The sequence below is a fragment of the Sturnira hondurensis genome, unplaced genomic scaffold, assembly GCF_014824575.4.
Source record: "Sturnira hondurensis isolate 20B ecotype Veracruz unplaced genomic scaffold, ASM1482457v3 Scaffold0014430, whole genome shotgun sequence".
In the NCBI taxonomy this organism is placed as follows: Eukaryota; Metazoa; Chordata; class Mammalia; order Chiroptera; family Phyllostomidae; genus Sturnira; species Sturnira hondurensis.
In genome coordinates, this window is record NW_028087061.1 from 2,215,739 (window position 1) to 2,238,724 (window position 22,986).

At 52.7% G+C, this 22,986-nt stretch overlaps 1 protein-coding gene across 1 annotated transcript; it reads left to right on the top strand.

The window, feature by feature from the left end:
* Window positions 1-3,516: 3,516 nt before the first annotated feature.
* On the top strand, window positions 3,517-22,256 carry BNIP5 (BCL2 interacting protein 5). The gene is made up of 12 exons (XM_037063258.1): window positions 3,517-3,699; window positions 9,626-10,260; window positions 11,398-11,517; window positions 13,058-13,122; window positions 13,383-13,620; window positions 14,536-14,667; window positions 15,837-15,898; window positions 16,219-16,459; window positions 17,300-17,431; window positions 18,440-18,504; window positions 19,839-20,066; window positions 21,666-22,256. Exons 2-12 carry the CDS (start codon window positions 9,630-9,632, stop codon window positions 21,699-21,701), a joined length of 1,950 nt encoding a protein of 649 aa, XP_036919153.1. The 5' UTR covers window positions 3,517-3,699; window positions 9,626-9,629; the 3' UTR covers window positions 21,702-22,256.
* Window positions 22,257-22,986: the final 730 nt, after the last annotated feature.

Genomic DNA, 22,986 nt, shown 5'->3' on the forward strand with positions numbered 1-22,986 from the left:
ACTGCCATGGTTAGTGACGTGCTTTGGAGGCTGACTGACAGGCCTCAATCCGCCATTTAGCAGCGTCACTTAAGCATTTAACCCTGTTGAGCATCATTTTCAAATTTGTAAATAAAACAATGTCTATTTTAGAAACATTATGAGGGTAAAACTAGGTAACACATGTAAAAGGTCTTAGTACAGGGCGTGACATGGAGTAAACATTTCACAAATGACTGCTGTTGTTTATGCTGTAACTAGTGTGCCCACTGGGGTTGGGAGCTGGGGACAGTGCGGCTCCATCTAATGTCACAGCTGCTAGATGTCATGATGGTCAACTGAGTGGCCCACGTGTCGTGGGGACTTGGGAACAACTGAAGGACAGGGAGATTCTGGGAGTCACTGGAGGGACAGGAAAAGGCCCTGAGGCAGTGGGGTGTGAACGGGAATTGAGGTTCATTGGGCAGTGTAGGCATAAGACCTAAATTCTTGTCATTCTGCACAAGAACCAACGAGCATTCTGAGGCCACCTCTGGCCAGGGGACCTTGGGCTCGAAGACAGGTCTCCAGGAGGCTCAGCTGGTGGGAAGCCCAAGCACAGTGTCAGGGCTGGAGTTTGAACTGGTGGATTCCCAGCAGAGGGTGTGGCCCCGGAAAGGAGGGGTGTTCACACACTTGTCCTCTGCTCCTGGGAATCATGAGAGACAGGTACTAGTTTCCATAATGCAAATTCTCTTGCCAGCAAGGAGGCAGATTTCTGGGAAAAGGGGTTCCAAACCCAGGGCGGGTTGAGTGTCTCTTGTGGAAAGTCTTCCTCTTTTAAACACTGGGAACCAGTGTTCACTCAGAACCACACTATTGATTCCTTCATTTCCACTCAAGACCGAGTTTATTTCTATATCCCCATGTGGCATATCCAGGTCACACAGAGGGAAAATACTCTTTCTGAACAAACAGACTCTCAGGAAAACGAAACTCTCCATTTTGTGGATGTATGACCATTTGCTCACTTCACTGTTACTGGGCATTTGGGTACTTTCAGGTTCTTGAGTTTTGGACTGTCACAGAGTGCTGACACATCGCTCCTGGGAACGTTGTTGGGGGCATGTGGGTGCCCTTGTGTTGTGTGTGTGTCCGGGAGAGGAGCACTGGGTCATTGAAGGGTGTCCGTTTAGCTTTAGTAGAAGTCGCCCTTCCATTTTCCATGGTGTCTCCACCATCTCCACGCCCACTAGTCGGGAATGGGAGTTCTGGCCCCCCCACAGCCTCTCCGACCCTGGTGTTTTCAGACTGAGAATGTCCGACCACAGCTCCACACAGCAGCGTGGCGGGCCTCGTTAACCTGAGATACGGTGAAGAAAACGCTGGGCATATAGAAACATGCATTCCGATTCCCGTTTCTGTAAGACTCTGAAAAAGCAAAAATGACCTAAGCTGTTGGGAGGCGGGATAGTGATACCCGTGAGAAGCGTGGGGGTGGTGGGGGCGCAGATAACGTTTCGTTTCTTAGTCTGTGTTCCAGTGACACAGGTTTTTTTGTCCCCTTCGTGAAAATTCATTGGATCATATAGTTACAATTTGTGCAGTTTCACATGTTATACTCAAATTAAAATTTTAAAAATATGTTCTTTCAAATCTTCCTCTCCTCCTTCTTCGGCCAGCCTTCCGCACAGCATTTGGTTAAGAACCGTCCCCATCGGTGTCCTCTGTGCGGCTGTGCAGCCTGCACGAGCTGCACAGGGCCACACTCAGAAGGGCCTCCGACTGGCTTCATGCTCCACTGTCTCTGTCTCGAAATCCTTCACACGTTTGAACATGGGGCCCTTCCTCTTCACTGGGCTCTGGGCTGCTCCCATCAGGAAGCCAGCCCCGGCCACAGGCCACGTGTCTCTCCACACATGCCTGAGGCTTGGTCTTGGATGGGCTCCGAGGACCGGGCCAGGTTGCCCTCTGCCTGGTTCGAGAAGGCGCCGGAGGCCCAGGACAGCCTCAGGATGGCTCTCCTTCCTGTGAGCACCTGTGCATGTGGATGGCAGGGCTGGGGGTGGGTCGGTCCACAAGGTTTCCCACTCCCCACCCCCAGCGCTCTCTGCCCGCCCTTCCATCTGACTTCTTTTTTAAATTGTGGTAAAATAGGCATAACATAGAATTGACTGCTTTAATCATGTTTAAGTCTACAGCCCAGTAGCGTTAAGTTCATTCACTCTGTTGTACAACCATCTCCACCGTCATCTCTGTGTTCTCTGTACCCACAAAACAGCAACTCCCCCTGCCCCTCCATGCACTTTCAGCCTTTCTCTGTGTCCTCTCTTCCCGGCTACATGGTGAGCCCCACGAGGGCTGGCCAGGGCTGTGACTACGAAGCAAAGTGGCACGTATGAGGCACACAGGGCTTAGTGGAGGTGGGTAGGAAAACACAGCTCAGTTAAATAAACGAAATGGAGGATCTAATCAAACCCTTGTTTGAAGCTCACATGGGCTCCTGAGCTGATACAGCCTCTAAATTCAGCGCTGAGACGGTGCCCAGCACGGGGCTGGACCCAGACCTGTTTGCGACGGCGTGAACCGAGCAAGAAGAGCTTTGCTGAGCACTGAACACATTGTCTTCTCTTCTTTCCAATCACCATCAGACGATACATAGGTATATATTTTTATCAAATAAACACGAGGACTCATTTTCGAGTGGGAAACGAGCTCAGGAACGCCGTGTCTCCCTGCCAGAGGTCACCCGGCTGGCCGGCAGGTGGCTCCAGCCGTGGGCAACGCTAAAGCTCAGCATGTTCAATATTTACTTTTGAATCATTTTACAAATACGTCTGCATTTGTACCCTGGAAGCTGGAATTGGTAATACCTCCCCATGTCAGTTAGTCAAAATAAAATTTCTGACCTTTTTGGTCTGGTTTATATAAGGCTAGTTCTTCTTTTCTGATAATAAACATGTATGTATTCCATCTAAAAAAATTCCAGTGCCACAGAAAGTGAAAATGTGGTTTCTGAAAGACTCGTTAAACATTCTGCGGAGACTCACGCGACTCCCCTCAGGCAGCAGGATGTGGGAGACATGCCCCTCGTCCACTCCTGCTGAGTGTTGTCTCCGGGTCAGGGAGCATGTCAGTTCCCTTCTTCCTTTCTAGATCCTTATTTCTTTGGCATGTTTCAGAGAGAACTGAGGGAAGGTGTGGACGTGATAAAACCATGTCCTCTTTTTTCCAGTCACATGAGTTTTCCGTAGCACTTGTTTTTTATTCTGAGGCCTGGCCTCTAGCCAGGCCAGGGTTGTTTTCTGAGCGCCGGTCTCTTGTTGGGTTTGAGTGTAATAAGGAAGTTGTCAAGTGAAACTGGTTTTTTTTTTTCCCCCTGGGACAGCTGAGGTAAACCTCTTATCTTTGGAGGAGCGAGAAGCAGCCTGGGGACAGGACTGGATGAGGTGTAGTGGGCGGCCCCTGGGTTGGCTGCCCATGAGCTCAGCTCTCAGGAGGCACTTATACAGGACTGGTCACAGTCCCCTGAGCATCCTCTGAGGCACTCAGGACACTGGCAGCATCCATAGCAGCATCTGCTCCTGAGGGAGCTGGGCCTGCAGTCCCTCACTGGATACAACTTCTGGCAGACAGGCGGTTGCTCAGCCTCTCAGCCTCTCAGCGTCCCGACGCAGAGCCGCCTGGTCCGGAGGTCCTGGCCAACGGTGTCCTGGGACAGAAGTGACTTTCGGGTCCAAGGTTAGTTGAACGACTCTCTTTCCTTAGGGGGCTGGAGCAGTGGGTAAGTAATTTGGGTTCTGAAAGTAGTGTAGAGCCAGGAGTCAGACCCTGGGTCCGGTCCCATCACTGCTTCTAGCTCGCCGGGCCCTCCCCAGGCCTCGGTTTCTGCACCTCTAGAAAGACAGAGTAGGGCTCGAGGCCGTGATCTCAGTCGGGTGTCGTGTGGGAGCTCTGAACCAACCTGGACCTATAAGCTCCAAACCCGGGTCCCAGCCCTGGGCTCACTAGCCCAGCAACCCTGAGCAAGGAACACACTCTCCTGGGACTTGGTTTTCTCGTTTGCAGAGTGGGATGGCGTTCCATGCCTCGCCTGCTCATTTTTCTGTAGGGTGTTATACAGGTCAGAGAAGATATGTGCTGAAGAAAAACATGTAAAAGGGAAGTGATATCATTGCCTATGGCTGGATTGAGGTTTGGATTTTAGGGTTTTTGGAAGTTAGTTCAAGGACAGGAGATCTTATGCAAAGAATTCTGGGGGCCTGCTGCTCTGACTGGGATTGGAGGGGAGCCATCACACTAGGATCTGGGATAAAAGAGAAAAGCGGGCGGGGTGGCATGTGGGCACCCCAGAGCACGAACCCCAGTGTTGGGTGGAGGGGAGCGGTGGTCACCGCTGACATTCTCCAGCTCTGCGCAGGACGCTCCACTGCCCCGCTCCAAGTCTGCCTGTGCTGAGGCTCCCCTCGTAGGGCCTTATGTTCACCACTAGGGAGTTCATTCTTTGGGGGGGTCGAAAACTCCTCAAAAATGCAAATCCCCAACCTTCTGGAAACTAGGCATCAGGTGGTAGTTTTGTGGTAACAACAAGGAACAGGCAGATGGTCAAAGTCTATACTTTACACTGAGCCGTGGGGCGGCCCAGGCAGAGCCGACACCCCCAGTGCTGTCACGTGGCTGCTCAGATGACGCTGTGACCTGAGGCTTCACGTGCAGAGCCCAGTGGGACCTGGAGACCTCCATCTGGGCCTCTGGCTTCTAAGTGGAGAAGGACCTGGGGAAGGGCAAGGGGTCTAGAAGCAATGTGACTCGAGAGACCTGGACAATCAGGGCTTAAGGACAGGAACAGGCAGAACTCGAGGGGTGACGGGACTCCTGCTCAGGGGTGTGAGGAGGACTTTCCTCAAAACCTATGCTGGCTGACTCCAGACTGTCCTGCCTCCGACAGCAGTGAGTTCTCATTGCAGGGGGTGTTCCAATGGGGCTGCACGTCTGTCTTCTGGGGAAGGGGCAGAAAGGAGTCCTACATGGCAGGAGGTGGGGCCAGCCACCTGTCATGTCCTATAGGACCCTGCTAGGGACCAGGGAGAAGGAATACATGGAGCTGTTACCATCCGATACCTGGGAGCCAGGCGTGGGAGGGGGATGCGTCCAGTGTTGAGGGAAGAGGTGACCACTTTGTCCCCCAAGAGAGTCAGGCCAATGGAGGTTGAGTGTCTCCCCTAGGAGGCCCCTTGCCCCCCTGCACATGGGGAGGTGGGACCTGTGGGGGGACCCACAGCACTGGGGGAGCTGGGCCTGGAGGCTTTGAGCTCCAGAGAGAATGGCTTTCACTCTAGGGCTTTGGAGTGTCTGTGGGGCCACCTGTGCTGAAGAGAGATAAACCTGAGCTCAGGGCAGAGCTCTGACCCTCCAGGCCAGCAGCGTGTGAGCCCTGCCCTGAGTTCACAGTCTCTGCCTCCGGGGCACATGCGGTGCGAGTAAGTGTGTGCGGGTTACAGTGGGTGTGTGCGTAGATGTAGTTATCTCTGTCAGTGTGAAATAGCAGATTTGGTCACCTCTAAGTCTGTCTGTGTGTGTGTGTGCTGCATTTACTGGAGGCCCCTTGGTGTAGGAGAGAGAATAAAGAATTTAGGATCCAGAGAAGTGGATTCAAGCACCAGCTCTCTCCGCTTCGGGCTGTGGGGCGTTGGGCAAGTCTCTTAACCCTTTGCAGCCTCTACTTCCCTCTGCAGCCTGTCTGATTGCCAGGGCAGGGCCAGGATGGAAGGAGATAAGGCAGATGAAAGGGCATTCTGTGTGCCGGGTGGCGGTGCATGGCTGAGCTGGTCACCTGTGCGCCTGTCTGTGTGTCATTCATCCCTTCCTCAATCACCGAGAACCTCCCAGGCCGCAAGGACAGGGCAGGGGGGCAGGCAGGCTTGAGTCCTCTCCCAGGAACCTGAATTAGGAAGGCAGACAGCAAACAAATTCTTGGATAATTATTCCTTGAACTTGGGGCAGGAAAACTACAAGGTGCTATGATACGAGTCCTTGTAGGTTGCGGTGTGTGCGAGTTTGCATGTGTGACGATGTGTGTCTTAGCCACTCGAGGTGCTGTAAAAAACGACCACAGACTGTGCACCTTATAAACCACAGACACGGAATTTTTTGGACTGTAAGACATGCCAGACCATAAAACGCACCTAGGTTTTAGAGGAGGAAAATAGAAAAAAAAATTTGAAGCAAAAAATGTAGTAACATATTTAATAACATAAATAACATGGGCCGTCCCCACCACCCCCAGCAAGCCAGGCAAGCTACATTCAGACTATAAGATGCACCCCCATTTTCCTCCCAAATTTGGGGGAAAGTGTGTCTTATAGTCTGAAAAATATGGTATTTCTCACAGTTCTAGAGGCTGGAAGATCGAGACTGAGGTGGCGGCAGGCCCAGTGTTTGGTGCAGGTTTCCTGGTTCACAGACAGCCAACCTCTCTCTGGGTCTGCACGTAATGGAAGAAGCAAGGGGGCCCTTGGGGGTGTCCTTTGTAAGGGCACTAATCCGGTTCACGGGGGCTCTGCTCCAGTGACCTAGTCACCTGCCAAAGGCCCCACCTGCTCTGGTCTCCACCGACTCACTGGGAGTTAGGATTTAACAATGAATTTGGGGGGAGGAACACAAGCATTTTGTGCAGAGCACAGTGTCCAAGGGCACTGACGTGTGGCCCACGTGTGTGCCACACACGCGGTAGCTGGTTATCTGCTCGGTCTCGCTGTGTGGGGTGCAGGGATGGGGACCGGCAGCAGCAAGCCTAGGAAACTTGCCTGGCGCCGGAGTGGTTACAGAGTAACCCAGAGGGATGAGTAAATGAGAGAATCACATACAGATGAGGTCAGCGTATACTAAGATAATAAGCCCAAATGGTAACATGCTTGGGAAAAATCGACAGACTTTGGCTCCACAGTGACTCAGGGGCAGCTTTGTGGGCGTGTCTTATTGGAGGGCCTGGGTCTGGAGATCACCTGGGTGTTTCTGAGCAGACTTGAACTTTGCTCTGCACCCATGCTCTGCCCAGGTACTGAGCAGGTTTACAAGAGCAGCTGGGCTTTCCTGCTGTGAGAATCTGCTGCTATCTTGGGGTTACTGGTCTGGACATCCCTCCCGACAGCCAGGTGGCATGTGGGTGGCCCCTCAGGCAAAACAGGAGTGCAGAACAAGAAAAAAGAGGAAGGAAAGAGAAAGTCTCGAGTTGAATTCTGGACAGGCATCAAAAGTCTGGAAGGATCTCATTTCAGCACACGCAGAATCTGGCCTATGAGTGAGAGAAAACCCAGACTTCTCAGGGCTTAGAGGTGTTGTGTCTGCGGACACGTGGGAAAGAGAGGCTCTTCCAGAGTGTCTGCCTGGGGTGGATGGGCTTGCCCTCCAGCCACACTCTCCTAACCCTGGGCCCAAGGCTGGAAGGCAGTCTCTTTGAACGTTAGGGAGAAGGAGCATCAGACAAGTGGGAGGGGAGCCAGGCTGAACTTAGCCACAGCTGCCCAGAGGGGAAAGAGTTTGCAGGAAGAAGAGAGTGTATATGGTAGCAAATGCTGCAGTAGCTTAGAGGAGGAGGGGGAATGGATTTGGAATTAGAAGGCCATGGGAGGTCCCAGAGTCTCTTCACTGGGAAACACTCTCTTACAGCCAGGGTTTTGTTCACCTCGTCGTCCTGCCTCCCCTCTCCCAGACTTCCTCCTGGGCTCAGAGCACTGCTGCTCCAGGGAGGCGGTGGCCAAATCAAGACAGCGTTCTTGAAAAAGACATCGCTGCTGGTGATGAGAGATGCTCTGATTAGAAGTAGCAGCGTGTCCTTTGAATGTGGGAGAACTCTGCCATCATCAGCAATGGCGAAAACAGTTTCCATAGCAACGACAGGTTTCAAAAAGATTACTGCGCCTCTTTTTTCATTAGCTAGGGAGGGCTGCTCCTGCCCTCCATGCCGCAGGCTCCCACAGGCTGGTTCCCACAGGAGGAAGAGGGGCTGAGTCCAACAAGGGTGTCCTGTGTGGTCCTGAGCACAGGAACATTCGGGAAAATCAGAGAGGGCCCTGACACCATTCAGCAAATCTTTCTGGCCCAGCTTACTTGGACTTTAAAATCCAATAGAGCTTCACCTAAATTTTTCTTCCCTTTCAACCGTGTGTCACTAAGGAGAGGTGGACAGGGAGACGCTGTCAGCCCCACTCGCTCACACCGCGCTCCCGTCTGCCTGAAGAAGACCGGAGCAGCCTCTCGGAGGGGCTGCCTGCGTCTTGGTCATTGTTACTTCCCTAGCACGAGGCATAGTTCTGGTACATATAGGAGCTTATTAAATGTTTGTTGAAAAAAATAAATGAGAAGAAAGAAAACTATTTTCTCTTAACATCTCTTCTCCTTATCCTGCTCCACTCTGTTTCAGGAGCACAGCCCTACGGCAGGCTCTGAGGCTTTCCAGAACATCAGCCTGTGCCTCACGCAAGGCACCACCTGTATCGCAAGAAGTTTTTGTATGACTCAGAGGTGCCTCTTAGGGGACATTAAACAGCAGATAAAGCCTTCCAAGTTGCTTGCCTTCTCCCTGGCCCTTTTTGTCATTTCCTCCAAGGCTGTCCACGAGTGGACACTCAGCAGTGCTGGTGGTAGCCGCTGGCCTCTGGCCATCCTGCCTAGTCCTTCCTCCCAGACCTGTGCCTGAAGGAGAGAGGGCATCCTGAATGTCACTGTCCCCTTCAGTCTTCCCCTTGTTCCCCCATGCTTCTGCGTCTCTCTCTCTTTATGCATCTGCCTCACGTTCCCATGAATTCCTCCACATCTGAAATCACAACTTTAGATTCTTACTCTCATCTCTAAGCTGGACATAGTAATAGAATACATTTTAAAATAAATGAATCAGTAAGTGCAGGAGGTAAGATGTAAATACAAACATAATGTATAGGGAAGTCGGAGGTGGAGGAGGTGAGGGGACATGGTTGACTAAGGTCTGGGCACGGCTGGAAGTGGAGCCGACCAGCTTTGCTGGTGGATCGGATTTGGGGAGTGAGAGAAGCGAGGAGTCGGGGCGACTTCACATTTTTGTCTCTTGCAACTGGGAGAACAGAGTTGCCATTTACTGAGCTGTCTCGGGAAATACTCTTAGCAGATAATGAGACAGACAGGCAGGCCACAGGCCCAGGACAACTGAGGCTCTTGGGCCTAAAAATGCATGTGAGTTGCCCCAGTGCGGAGGCTGGTAGGGGCAGGCCTGGGCCTCAGGTAAGGGCAGTTCCTGCGGCTGCTGGCACAGAATAGCACCCACTCCGTGGCTTTGGAGAGACACGAACTGCCTGTCTCACTGGTCTGTTCCGAAGTCCGAAACCAGTCTCCACAGACTCAAATCAAGGTGTTGGCAGGGCTGTGTTTCTTCTGGGGGCTCGGGGGTGGAAGGGGGAGGGCACAGTGACACCTGGGGCGTGACCTCTCATGGCTCAGTTTCCTCCCCTGGAAAATGGAGGCAAGGACACACCTCCCTCCTAGGGTTGTTGAGGAATGAAAATGGGCCAGCGGCCTTGAGAGCCGAGATCCCTGGGTTGGTGGGCAGGGTGTCTGCGCACACCAGTCAGCATGCTGGCCCCCCCGGGCGGTCTCCAGTAGGCTCTTCTAAGGGAGCTGTTTGTTTTGCTTGTAGCACAATGGAGAGTCCACGGGGCCCCAGGAAGCCCCTGCCTGAGAGAAGAGCCAGGTCTCTGGACAGATCACCGAACCCCAGGAAGGACTCGGAGTCGTGGGGCTGCCAGTGCCCCTCCCTGCCCACCACCCTCTCCAGACAGGAGCTTCCAAGGAGTGCCAGTGACGGGAGCAGGCGTCCGAAGAGCCGAAGGGCTTCGGAGGCCCCAGGAGCCACGGGCACAGGCCTCAGCCAGGAGGGGACCAAGGAGTTTCTCCCCAGTGAGCAGAGGCCTCTGAAGGATGCCAAGAAGGACAAGGCCCAGAGTTGGGCACAGCAGGGGCTGCTGAAGACTGTGGTGAACTTCTTCCTGAGGACGGGCCCTGAGGAGACCAGAGAAAAGGCCAGCAGGAGAGCAAAGGGGAAGGAGGGCCTCCCCCAGCCCACAGAAGCCTCTGAGTGTCCGGGGGAGCTGGCTCCCAAAAAGAAAGCCCACGACAAGAAGGCCAGCCGCAAGAAACATAGTCACAAGAAACATGTTGATGAGCAAGCCAAGGGGGCCCAGGGTCAGGAAGTTGAAGGCCAAGAGGCAGCGCTGGCCAAGACAGCTGCTGTCTCGAGCTCTGAAGAGGCTGACCAGGGGCTGGGACCCAGGGGTGAGCAGAACGTGCCTGTTTCTATGGTAACCCCACTGCCCCACCCCCAAGGGCTAGTGTGCACTAAGCTGGATCCTCAAACCTCTCAAAAGAGGGGATCTGGGAGGTAGGACAGCTATCAGGAACGACAGCACTGTGTAACTTCTTTGAGGCACTTCTACCACCAACCAGCTGTGTAACTAGGGGCTGGTGACTTTTCTTTCTGAGCCTTAACTTTTTGGGAGTGGGTGTGGCCCAGAGCTGGCACGTGGAAAGTGCTCTGTAAATGATAGCTGTTATTGTTGATTGCTCTACATGTGGACCAGGGAGAAAGGCGAAGGCAGGGAGGGAGGCGAGGATGGAAGCCCTACCCTCCACATAGTCCACTTGTGGGGGCTGGGGCAGGGCGCCAGGGAGGGAGTCAGAGCCAGCTCCTGGGGTGCCGCTCCTAGACTTGGCTCCCTCGGGAATAAACTTGCTGTGTGACCTTGAGCAAGTGGCTGCTCATCTCTGGAACCTCTGAGTCCTCATTTGTAAAAAGAAAGAGCTGGTCCCCACGGTGCCCTCCTTTTCTGACTCCTAGCATCCTGGAGTTGATTGCCCACAGCCGTGTGGGGGGAGGTGGAGTTTTGCTCTGTAGCATGAAAAAGTGAGCGTGTCGAAATGGAGAGAAGACACTCAAGGAAGATCCAGGATATTTTTATTTATTTATTTATTTATTTGTTTATCTTTAGAGGGGAAGGGAAGGAGAGAGGGAGAGAAATATCAATGTATGGTTGCCTCTGCGGAGGACACACGATTTATTGTGTGTCCGCTGCTGGGAATTGGCCTGCAACCCAGGTATGTGCCCTGACTGGGAATCGAACCGCAATTCTCTGGTTCGCAGGCCTGTGCTCAGTCCACTGAGCTACACCAGCCAGGGCCAAGATCCAGGATATTTTGGGAAGTGGAGGGAAGGAGGTCTGGGTTGAGGAAGGCTCTTTCCAGATGGAAATCTTGGTGTGTTTCTGAAGTTTTGGTTATTTGGTCGGGATTAGAGCTAGCTACAGCAGTGCCCTCCTCCTGGGAATTCTGTGCTGTTTCCTGTGTCAGAAGAATGTTACTGACATACCCCTGTGCCCCTCACCACACCCACACTTGCTTTCGTCTTTATTCCAGGCAGGGAGGATGCTGATCCCCACCAGTCCTTGCTCGTCGAAGGCCAGGATGCTGGCGTCTCGGGGCCTTCTTCCCAAGCCACAGGCCGCTGCCAGGAAGAGGAGCTCAAAAAGCTTGACAGTGAGTCGGAAGCTCCTGTGTGTCCTCTTTGCCTGCAGCTGGGGCGGCCACTGCCCAATGAGACGGACTGCTCTGGACGACCGCTTAGGGCTTCCGTGGCCGCTCTCAGGATGCATGTGCTGATCTTGCCCCTTCTGGTGCTTCTGGCCACATTTACTTATTTTCGAGTTCCACAGAAGGGAGACTTGGGATTAGAATGGCCACTGGCAGGTGCTCCTGCTTGTGTGTTTATAAGCATGGGACTTTTTGTGTGTGTCTTTAAATTTATGAAAGGAATTTAGAGGAATATAGAATTTATATATATTTGAATACACTGAAGAATGGAAAGAATAGTTCTGTGCACACTCACGGAGCTGGCCATATTTGCTTTGTGTGCATGCATACTTTTTTGCATGTACTTTTGTTGCTGAACCATTTTTAGTAAACTAATGCTTCATTCTTAAACACTTAAGCACGGGTCACCAAGAAATAAGGATAGTCTCATATAGAACCACAGTCCGGTTATTGCCCCTAATCAAATCTATAATGTTCCATTAATCTAATTCCCTGTAAAAACAGGCATATTTTTAAAGATATGAAACAGAGGATCTTTAAATTTGTCTGTCAAAGAATAACTAAAAGGTGTTCAGTTGGTTATTGAGAAGAATGTTTATTTTACATGCTGTTTTCTCACATGAGAGGAAATCGGCTGGTAGACTGGGTCAAGGAGTAAAAGCCAGGAAGGATTTATAGATGAGAGAAATGAGGGAGGCGAGCGAGGGGTGAAAGGGTCTGCAGACGCCCTGGGGACAGGAGTCTCGTGTGCACCTCCCTCCGCGTACACTCATCTGCGAGCTGGCAGCTAGCAGGGGGCGCTCTGAGCGATTGTCTTTGCAGAGGTGGGGTGGGGTAGAAAGGGAAACCGTTGGTGTTGCTTGTGGCTTCTCTGTTAAGACTCGGTGGTGTGGTGGAGGTGTCACCGCAGCAGGCTGTCTGTGTCGCGTGGGCTGGAGCCCTTCCTTCCTCCAGCCCCACCTTAGGCCAGGCTTCCACTGCCAAATTGCAGGTTGGAATGCCAGCATTAGTCTTAGAGAGTGTTTCCAAGCACAGCCCCTCATTGGATGGCCTGACAGTCTTCCAAGGGAAGCAGAGCAGGGATTCTGATCCACATTTCACAGGAGAAGAGATGAAGGCCCAGCGAGATTAGGAACTTTACCCAAGGTCACACAGCTTGCTGTACCCAAAGCAGATATTCACAGATCTGTGAAGTTCTAAGAAGATAGTGGGGCACAAGTTTAGTGTCTGAAGGACTGACCTAGTATTTCCTGCGTGAAATTTCCTTCTTTGGCCTAGAGCCCTTCCTGCGGACCTTACAGCCCTCTCTCAGAAGGACCAGCCTCTGGGATATGGTGCTTCTGCCACTTCTGTGGCCTGAAGAGCTTCTTTCGGAGGACCCTCCTTTAACCCAGAAGGGCCCAGTTGGTCTCAGAAGTCCGAGAGTGGTTGCAAAGCATTCTCTGTGCATCTAGAAAGATTAACTGGTACATTCACTTTCTTCCAGAGGAAACTATCATCCAGAGGATAGTGCAACTGCTCCGAGAAGTGGGAGACCGGTGTGAAAGAGAGGTGAGGAGCCAACTGCCTGGAAGATTCCCAGGGGCCTGCTGCCTCCTCCTCCACCCACCCTCCTTCTCCCTCACCCCCTCCTCCTCCTGCTCGAGCCTGTGGGTCCTTCCAGGCCTCCCAGCTCCCCTGCTGAGGGCTCTGTCACCTCCTTTGCCTGGGGCCACCCTGAAGCGTTTGCTTGCTATTGAGTTGCTTCTCAGGGAGCTTTTCTCTCTCCTAAAGGTCAGGGGCTGCACTCAGTTTCTCTCATCTCCCCACAGCAATTTCTAGCCTCTCAGCCAGAGGCGGCTCCCCAAAACCCAGCACCACCTCTCAGGAAGAAATCCCAGGAGAAGTTTAACCTCAAGAAGAGCTTCTCTCACAGGAAACATAGCTCTGAGGAGCCCAAGAGAGCAGGGGCCACAGATGTTTCCAGCCCAGAGTCCCGGCCGTCCAAGAGGCCCAGCTTTCTGTACCTGTGTGTTGGAGGCCATCGGCCCTCCATCTCCAGCAGCCTTGGTGAGCAGACTTACCGTTGCTATGTTACCATAGCAACACTGCAGCTGCCTCCAGCTCTGGAAGCTTCCCCAGGGCTGAAATTGGCCACTGGAAGAGCAGCAGGGCCGGCTGACCCTTTGCTCTTCCCTGAGCAGTGTGGGGAGGGCCCTGGGGGGGAGAAGGAGATGCCAGCAGGCCACCGCCACACATGGAACCTCACTGCCTTGACAGGCCCTCGAAGGCCCTAGAAGAAATTGTGTTTAGGGACCCTCATTGTCCTCGTCTCTCTGCAGCCTCAGCCCCACACCCTGGCAGTCCGGAGCCCAGGCAGGAAGAAAGTGGGGACTGGGAGGCAGGAGACCTGGGCTCTGAGCTGTACTTTCTGTGTCATTCTCCATCTCTGTGCCTCAGTCTCTTGGCCTGTGACATAGGACTTGCCCTCAGCCATTTTATTATCCCTATTTTACAGTTGAGGGAACTGACACTTAGGGAGGTAAAACAATGGGTTCAAGGTCGTGGCCCATCAACGATGGAGCCAGAGACCAGGGAGAAAGGATGGCCTGGTTGTCTGGGAGGAACAGCCTAGCAGGTCATCCTGGGCAGGGTAATTTGCATTTTTAAAAAGAGGGTGTGATATTTGAGACCAAAGAATGAACTTTCATGCAGGGCCTTCTGGCCAGACGTGTTAACTCACTCTGTGGCATTTATCAAGCCAAGATGATGGAGGGGTGAGGCTGCTCAGGAATGGAGGCGAGGGAGCGAAGCCCAGGAGGCCAGGCATGAAAGTGCAAAGGCCCTGCCCAGCAGCTCACGTCCACCCTGGCTCACCCCACTGTGACCGGGCCGTGGAGTGGGTGGCGGTGGCTGTGCTAATGTCTCTGCAGTAGCTAACAGCCTTGGAACTAACAAAACACACCATCTCACTGTGCTACTCAGGCTTGGAAGAACCTGAAGTCCAAGAGGCCTTGTCTACAGATCGTGGGGATTCAAGTTCCTTTGAACTTTCCACCCAAGCAGGAAGCCGGGCACCCGGAGAGGACTTGCAGCCGGACAGAGCCTCGGAATGCCGTCAGTACCCCTCCCTTTTTCCCAGAGGTTTCTTGGAAAGCGTCTGGCCTGGCCCACAGAAGAGGAACAACCAGAAAGAGGCAGAGACTCGTCCTGACCTCTCTCTGAGTGCAGCGGGCTGGGGAGGCGGCGTGGGGCCCTGAGCTCAGGTGCGGAGCCAGACTGCTGTTACTCACCCTGTCTGGCCTCCACATGAAATGCCCTCCTTGGTGGGGCCGACATTAGCCACAGGCATTGGCCCACGGCTCGGGCTCTGTAGACAGTGTGATTTGGGGCCTGAGTTTGAATTTAGACTCTGACCTCTTCCAGCCTTATTTACTTGGACAAGTTGCTTCATCTCTGGCCTCAGTTTCCACATCAGTATAATGGGGATAAAAACAGTACTGACTTCATAGAGCTGTTGGAGGCGTTAAACAAATGAATGCAGATAAAGTGCTTAGAGCAATACCTGTTACCAGCTGATAGGTGTTAGCTGTCACTTATTGTTATTATTATCGTGTGGTTGCTCAGAGCCCAGGAGAGGTAATGGGGCAGGGGCTGTAGGAGAGAAGCTCAACAAGTGGGAGCTGCCGTCACCATTGTTGTGTTATCACTGGCGGAGCCCGTCTTCGAATCATGATCACTGTCATTTCCACTTGTCTGAGGATCTGCTTCTACCCGAGCTGGGTCGCTCAGTTGGTTAGAGCGTCATCCCCACACGCCAGGGCTGTGGGTTCGATCCCCAGTCAGAACACATACAAGAATCAACCAGTCAATACTTAAATAAGTGGAGCAACAAATTGATGTCTCTCTCTCTCTCAAATCAATTGAAAAAAAAAAAAAAGACCTGCTTTCCCCTAACTCATTTGGCCTTGTTTGCTTTTCATAACAAATGTGAAGGGGACCAAGTAGGGCCCCTGTGCTGTTCTTTACACCTAAGGGCGGCTCCTCTGTGCCCTCACTGGGAATGGACAAGGAGTGTGTTCCGGTGAATCCAGCCCTGCCCTCAGGCCAGGTCTGAGAAATGGTGGGTCCCCAGTGGGTCAGGACCGAGACGGCCACAAATGCAAGCTCATTAGCACTCTAGAGACCCATGAGAATCACCCACCCAGGGCCTTAGGAAATGAAGACTGACCAAAGAAATGTTTTTCTTTTACTGGAGTGTAAGCAGCTATCTTGTTCTTTTCTAGAAAAATTTATCCAGATGATCATCGCTCTCCTCCAAGATGAGGAGGAACAGGAGGGAGAGAAGGTGAGGAGGACGTTCCCCGCTAACTCTGACCCTCACTGTGGCTCCCCCTGGCCACTGCCCGGCGTAATGACTTCCCCACGTCTCCCCCAATTTTATGTCTTGCTGGAGCCTTGCCCTTGACCCTCCTCCTTCCTGAGGCTGCAAGACACTCTTTTCCCCACCTCTGAGCATCAATGGCTCTTTTTTCTGGGCCACACCCTCTGGGCCACAGTGGGTCTCTCTGGTTTCAGGGGATGCGGGTTTCTTTCCCCAGCTCAAATTTCTTTGCAATTTTCTCAAAGTCAAAGGCGGTAACTCAGTCTCTGTCCTCTGGCCTGTAGCAACTTCACGTCCAGGAGCCAGAGGTGGAGGTAGAACACCTGACCCCGCCCTACAGGAAGAAATCCCAAGAGAGAAAGTCCAGCTTCATAAAAGCCTTTTCTCATAAGAAACACGGCTCCAAGGAACCCAAGAGAGGGGGAGCTGCGGGTGCCACCAGCCCAGAGTCCCGGTTGCTCAAGAGGCCCAGCTATCTGCCCCTGTGTGTTGGAGGCCATCGGCCCTCCAGTGACAGCAGCCTTGGTGAGTAGGCCTGGTGTTGTCATGGTAACAGGCTGCCTCTGACCCCAGGCTTCCTCCAGGGCAGGGATTGGCCTACTGTGTGGCCTCTCATTCAGTCCAGACTTTTGCTCTCTGCTCTGAGCAGAGTGGGGAGGTGTGAGAGGACCGTGGGGAGGGGAGAGATTCGGGCTGCTGGCCGGACCCACCGCTCACAACACGCTCCTCCATCCCACCACACACACATTTAGAAACGAATGTGGTAAGAGAACAGTGCATCTGTATATTAGACAAGTGCATCAGAATCACCTGGAAAGCTAATAGAACACAGACCCAGGTTTGATGAAGGAGGACATGCCCTGGGGTGTCCTTCACTGCACCGGAGCACGAGGCCCACTGGTTTATAGTGATTACCATGATTGTGCAGGAGCACCTACTCCGTGCCACTGTCACACATCATCTCATTTAACCAGCTCACAAACCCGAGAGGCCAGTCTTGTCACTCCCATTGGCCAGATGGAGAAAGTGAGGCCCCAACAGGCTAAGTGAATTGGCAGAACCTCGCAGAGTGAAAGGGAAGTGTGCTCACCTGTTGGCAGGCCCGCTTGTCTTTCTCCTGGGCAGAGAGGAGGCAGAAGGGCTTGGCGGAAGGAAAATGAGACGTCTGGAGGGGCAAATAGAGTCCTGTCAACTCCTCTGAGGTGGGCCCAGGGGAACTGGGGCTCACCCAGGAGCACGGAAAACCAGGACCCCTCTTGTGCCAGTGCCCGTGGACAGCTCCTTGTCAGAACCTGGGAGTAGTGATGTGCTTGTGGACTTGAGACGGGTGCCAACACACTCACACCAGCTCCTTTTCGCCCTCAGAGCTGGAGGGTCTTGAGATCCAGGAGTCTTCGCCTGCAGAAGGGGGGCGAGTTGGATCCTCAGAAGCACCCTCCCAGGCCGGAAGCCACAAGCTGGAAGGGACACCTCTGCCAGATGGAGCGTGTGAATCTAGTTAGTACCATCTACTGTCTCCTGGGATGGTGCCCCATGGAGTTCACAGGCCAGACCTGAGGCCCTGACCGGTGGGCATTGTCCCACAAAGCCAAAGGTCGCTCATTTCACCACCGGTCAGGGCATGTGCCTTGGTTGCGGGCCAGTTTCCCCATTGGAGTTGTTGCGAGAAGCAACTGACAGATGCTTCTCTCACAGGCCACACTTGAGCGGGGAACTAGGAGGGCAGCTGACGAACACCCAGGAGACTCTGAGGGCAGGGAGGAGATAGGGTTGGCCTTCCAACTGGGGCTGTTGGGACAGGGCTGGAGTGAGGAGCCTTTCTCAGGTAGAGAACACTTGTCTATTCTGTGGGATATAACTCCACCCCACCCCACTCTTGTGGTTTGCTTGAATGTTTCATTAAATCCCTCACTTGCTCTGATCTCACAATCAGTGGAATACTGGCAAATAAGTTCTTGGAGGTGCTGTGCCAAGAAGGGAAGCCCCGATCTGTAGCCTTTGAAGATTTCTGTGGCATAAACATCCTCACTGTGGCCAATTTCAAGCTGCCAATACTTCATAACAATGGGCTAACAATTTCCCTGAATATTTACAATTAACCCTTGGTGCAAGCAACCACCTGCAGAGCGCTGCTTATAGCCCTGGCCACTGGGCACATTCCTGCTCCACTGGTAGCCGTGGAGTTCCCTTTCCTGCATTCTGATTAGCGGCTCCTGGTCTCAGCTCCCATTCCTGACTGTGCTACTCGGTAGCCTGGATAAGGGCCATTGGGAGGTCTCAGTTTTCCCACCTGTCTAATGGTTACAGGTGAAGTGCAACAGCCCGAAGTCCCTTCTGTTGCTATAAAGCAAGCTCTCATGCAGCAGCTCTCATTGAGGAAAGATGTTCCTGTGCCCTTCATAACGCATCTGTGTGCTCTGTTGCAGAGACACAATAGTCGTAACCCATAGATGTGATGCTGCAGAACTTGTCAACAGTCTCTCAATTCTTCTTTACTTTCCTCAGAGGAGCTGATCATCCAGAAGCTGGTGGCCCTTCTCCAAGAAGTGGATGGCCACTTGGGGGAGCAGGTAAGAACTACTTAGTCCCCCCAAGGGCAACCCCAGGGGCCTCATCAACCCACCACTGAGACCTGGGTTCAATCCCCTTTTCTGTATCTGGCCGACCTTGGGCATGTCCGTTCACCTCTCTGAGCCTCAGTTTCCTCTGTTGCAAAACGGAGATAAATGCCTACTTGACAAAGTTTAGTGCATATATAGAAAATGCCACACACATTGCAGATGAGATCAACGCTAGTTTAAAATGATATAAAGCTCTTGTGGCTCCCAGGCCAGCCAGGACCTCCCCCAATGCGAACCCTCCTTGCAGTGCTGCTCAGGGCCCACCCCCGGGGAAGCCCCTCCCTGGGTCTGGAGGGATTCGAGTTGGGGTCAGCCCCGGCACACCCTGCAACAGCTGTTTGGTCTCCAATTCTCGGAAGCTTTTAGATTTTCCTCCCCCTGCTAGGTAGCCTATAACAGACAGTTCCCTGCCCCCCAAAACCTCACAGTCTATGTGGGGAAACAAACACATGTCACATACGAAGGGGTCATCGGGTGTGAGCTCAGGTCACTGACGCAGCTATCAGCCGGAGGACCTGTAGGCGCCTACAGTGTTCGGCCCGGCTCCCCACGGCCGGAGCCCGCACATGTTTGCCTGAGGACTGGCCCCCGGAGCCGCTTTGCTGCCACAGGAAGGTTAGAATGACACCCTCTCCCTCCCCAGGAGCAGCTCTCAGCCAATGGCTGATAGGAGCTTGTGCACACAGCCCCCAGCTGCTCGGCTGCTCGCCCTGGGGTGGGGAGAACTCTGAGGAGCTGGTTCCTGGAGTTCCCCGTGGGGGTGGGCTGCTTTCCCGCCCTCATCCTGGGCCTTCATTTCCCATCAGTGTTTCCTGGGGTCACTCTCAACATGTAGGAGCTCACCCCAGACTTCGTCTCTGGGTTGGCCTCAGGGGGAGCCCAACCTGACAGTTAAGTGTGAAGAAGAGGAGGTTTAGGGCGGGATCTAAAACTCACGCACCTGTACGCTGACAGAACATTTCACATAAACCACCTCACCTAATTCCCTCCCCCAACAATAGTTGGTGTGGGGGGGGGCGGGTTATTCCTCCCCTTTTCTACATGACCAAGCAGAGGCTCAGAGAGGTCACACAGCTAGTGGGTGTGATTTAAATGTAGTCGCCTGGGACCAAAGACCTGCACTTTCTCCCCACTTTGTCCTGCTGTTTGCAGCGGGGGGCCTTGCAGCACTGATCCTGACCGGCTGTGGGCGGTGGAGAAACTGAACCCGGGAGCCCCGCCTGCCGCGGGTGGGGGGTCGCCTGCCAGCAACACTGATGGCCTGCTTTCATTTCTGCTTCCAGATCAGGCGGCACCCCAGCTTTAAGAGGTTTTTTTACCAGCTCCCAGACTCGTCCCTTATAAAGCTGACCGCCACCCTACGTAGGCAGGGCGCCTGCTCCCCGGAGTCTGACAGGAACCACACTGAGAGGCCCTACCAGTTTGCCTTTGGCTTGGCCAACAATCGTCACAACGTCCTCAGCCTGATGGGCCTGCGCTACCCCCAGTCCTCTTACCGGGAGGCCCAGCAGGTGAGAAACAGCGATTAGGCACAAGGGCACAAGCGAGGACAGGGCTGTGGTCAAGACAGGATCTGTTCCCTGTCCCCTCCCCCCTGCCCAGTTCAGGACTTTTGGGGTCCAGCTCAAATGCCACCTGCTTGCTGAGGCCTTTTGGGACCGCTCTGCACCAACCACGGTGACGGTTTTCTTTCCCCACACCCTCACTGGCTTTACTTGCATTTTCCTTATTTGCCCTGGTGTCCAACTGTGTGCATTTTCATACTTTCTGACATCAGCATGGAACATTGGGCTGGCTGCTAGCTGAGCCATCTTATTACTTCATGGATTCCGCTGCTTGGCTTCCCAACTTGCAACTGCCATAAAATTTAAATAGCAAAGCAAAGTAAGATCACATTCAAATAAGGGGTGGTGGAGGTGGATGAGAAGGCCCCATGGGCTGTTTGCTTCAGGAGGGCTTCCTGGAGGCGCTGCATCCGGACCTTGGCCGGAGGATTAACAGTAGCCACCCCCCTGCAATTACTCTTGGTCTTCTGATCACTTTTGTGCTTTTCCCTCGCCCAAGGCTCTGAGATGTTCTTTTTAGAAATAATACTTATCACTGTGTTTTTCAAAAGTCTGAGTTTTCATGTGTTTTCTGGAGGACCCTGATGAACAATTATTCCTTCCCCTTTCAAATCCACTGAAGATAACCTGCTTACAAACATCGGACCCCACTCTGTAGAGCAGAAGCTACTGAGTGAGGGTGTGACTTTAAAGGAAAGAAATGTTGTTTGTTGGTTGGTGTGGGTGTGACTTTAAAGGAAAGAAATGTTGTTGGTTGGTTGGTGTGGGACACACAGACCCAGAACTTCTGCATCCTGGAAAACCAGAGTGCTGCCACCACCACTCACAGGCTGTCTTTCTCTCCTGGGATGAGCTTCAGACGCCACGGGCTGAGGCTTACAAGAAAGCTGGTCCTTCTCCATGACCCTTGTACCTTGTTATTCCAATGCTGTGCACAGCTTTGGTTTGTTTTCCCGCTGAGAACTCTTTGTGAACTTAGACCTCTCTTTTCTCAGCCTCACTTGTCTCAGCTTCTCCCAGAGAATGGGGGTATTACAGACAGTTTGGCCCCTAAGATGGATGAGGTCATAGCTTATGGAGCAATCTGAGCTCTTTGGGAGAGACATTATAGAAACATGAGTTCTGACACCCTCAGAAGCCCTGACTCCATCCTCTGGTTTCATTCATTCATCCATTCATTCATGCGACCTATAGATAGTGCACAAGACTCTGTGAGGGCCTGTGGAACGTTCTGCTAGGGGAGAAGACAGAATGTTTACTGATGACAACATTTAATATCAATTAAATGCCCAATTAGTGGTAATTGAGGCCAGTAAAGCAAATTGGTTCTGGGAGACTTCCAGGAGGCGGCAGGCATTGATTTTGAGGATGGAGAGGCTATAGATGTGGGACATTGCAGACAGAAGGCGCCAGGTGAGCAAAGACCCAGAGGGGGAACTGATAGGCCGTGTGGATGGGTTACTTACTGTGAAGTCCATTGTTACCAGAGTGGAACCTACAAATATTGGGCTCTGGCTAAAACTTCTATTCTTTTTCTCCTCCCAGAACATCACAAGCCCTGAGGCCCAAAGTCCAGATTGAAAGCTGTGCTTCACACTCAAACATGCCTTTGAACAATCCAAACAACTGGTGGCTTTAGCCAGGACACCCTAAAGATGCTTCATAATTGTCCTGATTCAGGGCTTCACGGACATGACTGCAGACAAGAGTGGATGACCATTCTGCATCCTCACGTTGTCATGGGCGTATTGAGAATGAGGATGCCCAAAGCATTCTTCCTGAGGACAAGAGGCAGAGACCATGCTGGGAGAAATAAGCACTGGACTGGGAGTTAGGAGACTCAAGCATCCAACTGCGTCAAACTTGCTGCAAGGCCTCGCGTGCCCCTGTCCTCTCCAGACCTTGGGCTCTGAGCTAGACAAGGTGACCCATCATATGCCTTCTGGTTCTATGTTGCTAAAATCTATCTAAACAGGGTAGTGAGTGTTTTACTCTGTGACTAAATATACCCTCCCCACTGAGCTGGAGGCACTCACCGAATGAATGAATGAATGAGAGAAAGAAACGATGGAGAACTCCTAAGATCCGGGCAGCGTGTTAGGCATTCACAGGAGGCCTCGCTCCTCAGCTGGAATTGCACAGCCATGGCTGCCTTGATGTACACGGTCTGGGGAGTCGGGCCAGGACCCCAAGGCCTTGCATTCTGCTGACGACCCTAGTGCCGCCTTGACGCGCCCTCGGGTTTTTACTTTTATTTAAGAGTTACTAAATCCTTAATCTTATGTCTCTATTGCTTGATTCACCGAGCTAAAAACATGCCACTATCATATAGAAGACTTGCTGACATTTTTTCAGATGCTGGTTCTAACGAGTCTTTCATTTTAAAAGTAAATTTTTGTTTAATCTCTCATCAGAACATCCCGATGCATTCAAACAGGTGTGCCTCTATAGGCAACACATAACTTATTCAGTTCACAGTGCTTACTGCCCACAGGATTTGTAGATCCCTCTCAGGACTCCGCAGGCCCAGCTAGGGAGGACCTGCGGATTGGGGATCGCTGGTCTCAGAAACCTCCCGAACCCGTGCCCTGTGATTCCATCACCAGAGAAATGAAGCTGATGCCTTTCAGCTCTCCCAACTCGTGGGGTGTTGCCAAGACTCGCTGAGAACACGAATGTGAAGGTTCTGAAAACTGTGTAGTCCATGTCCACATGTGCCATTTGTATTACAGGCCCAATCCGGTAGTTTTCAGGGGACTGGGGAGGGCTTCGAGCTAGATGACCACGGACGGTTGCGCAGGCGTGTTCTGCTCTGGAGCACCACGGCCCGGGGCATGCTGTTCTCTTCCTAGACGTTGTGGATTTG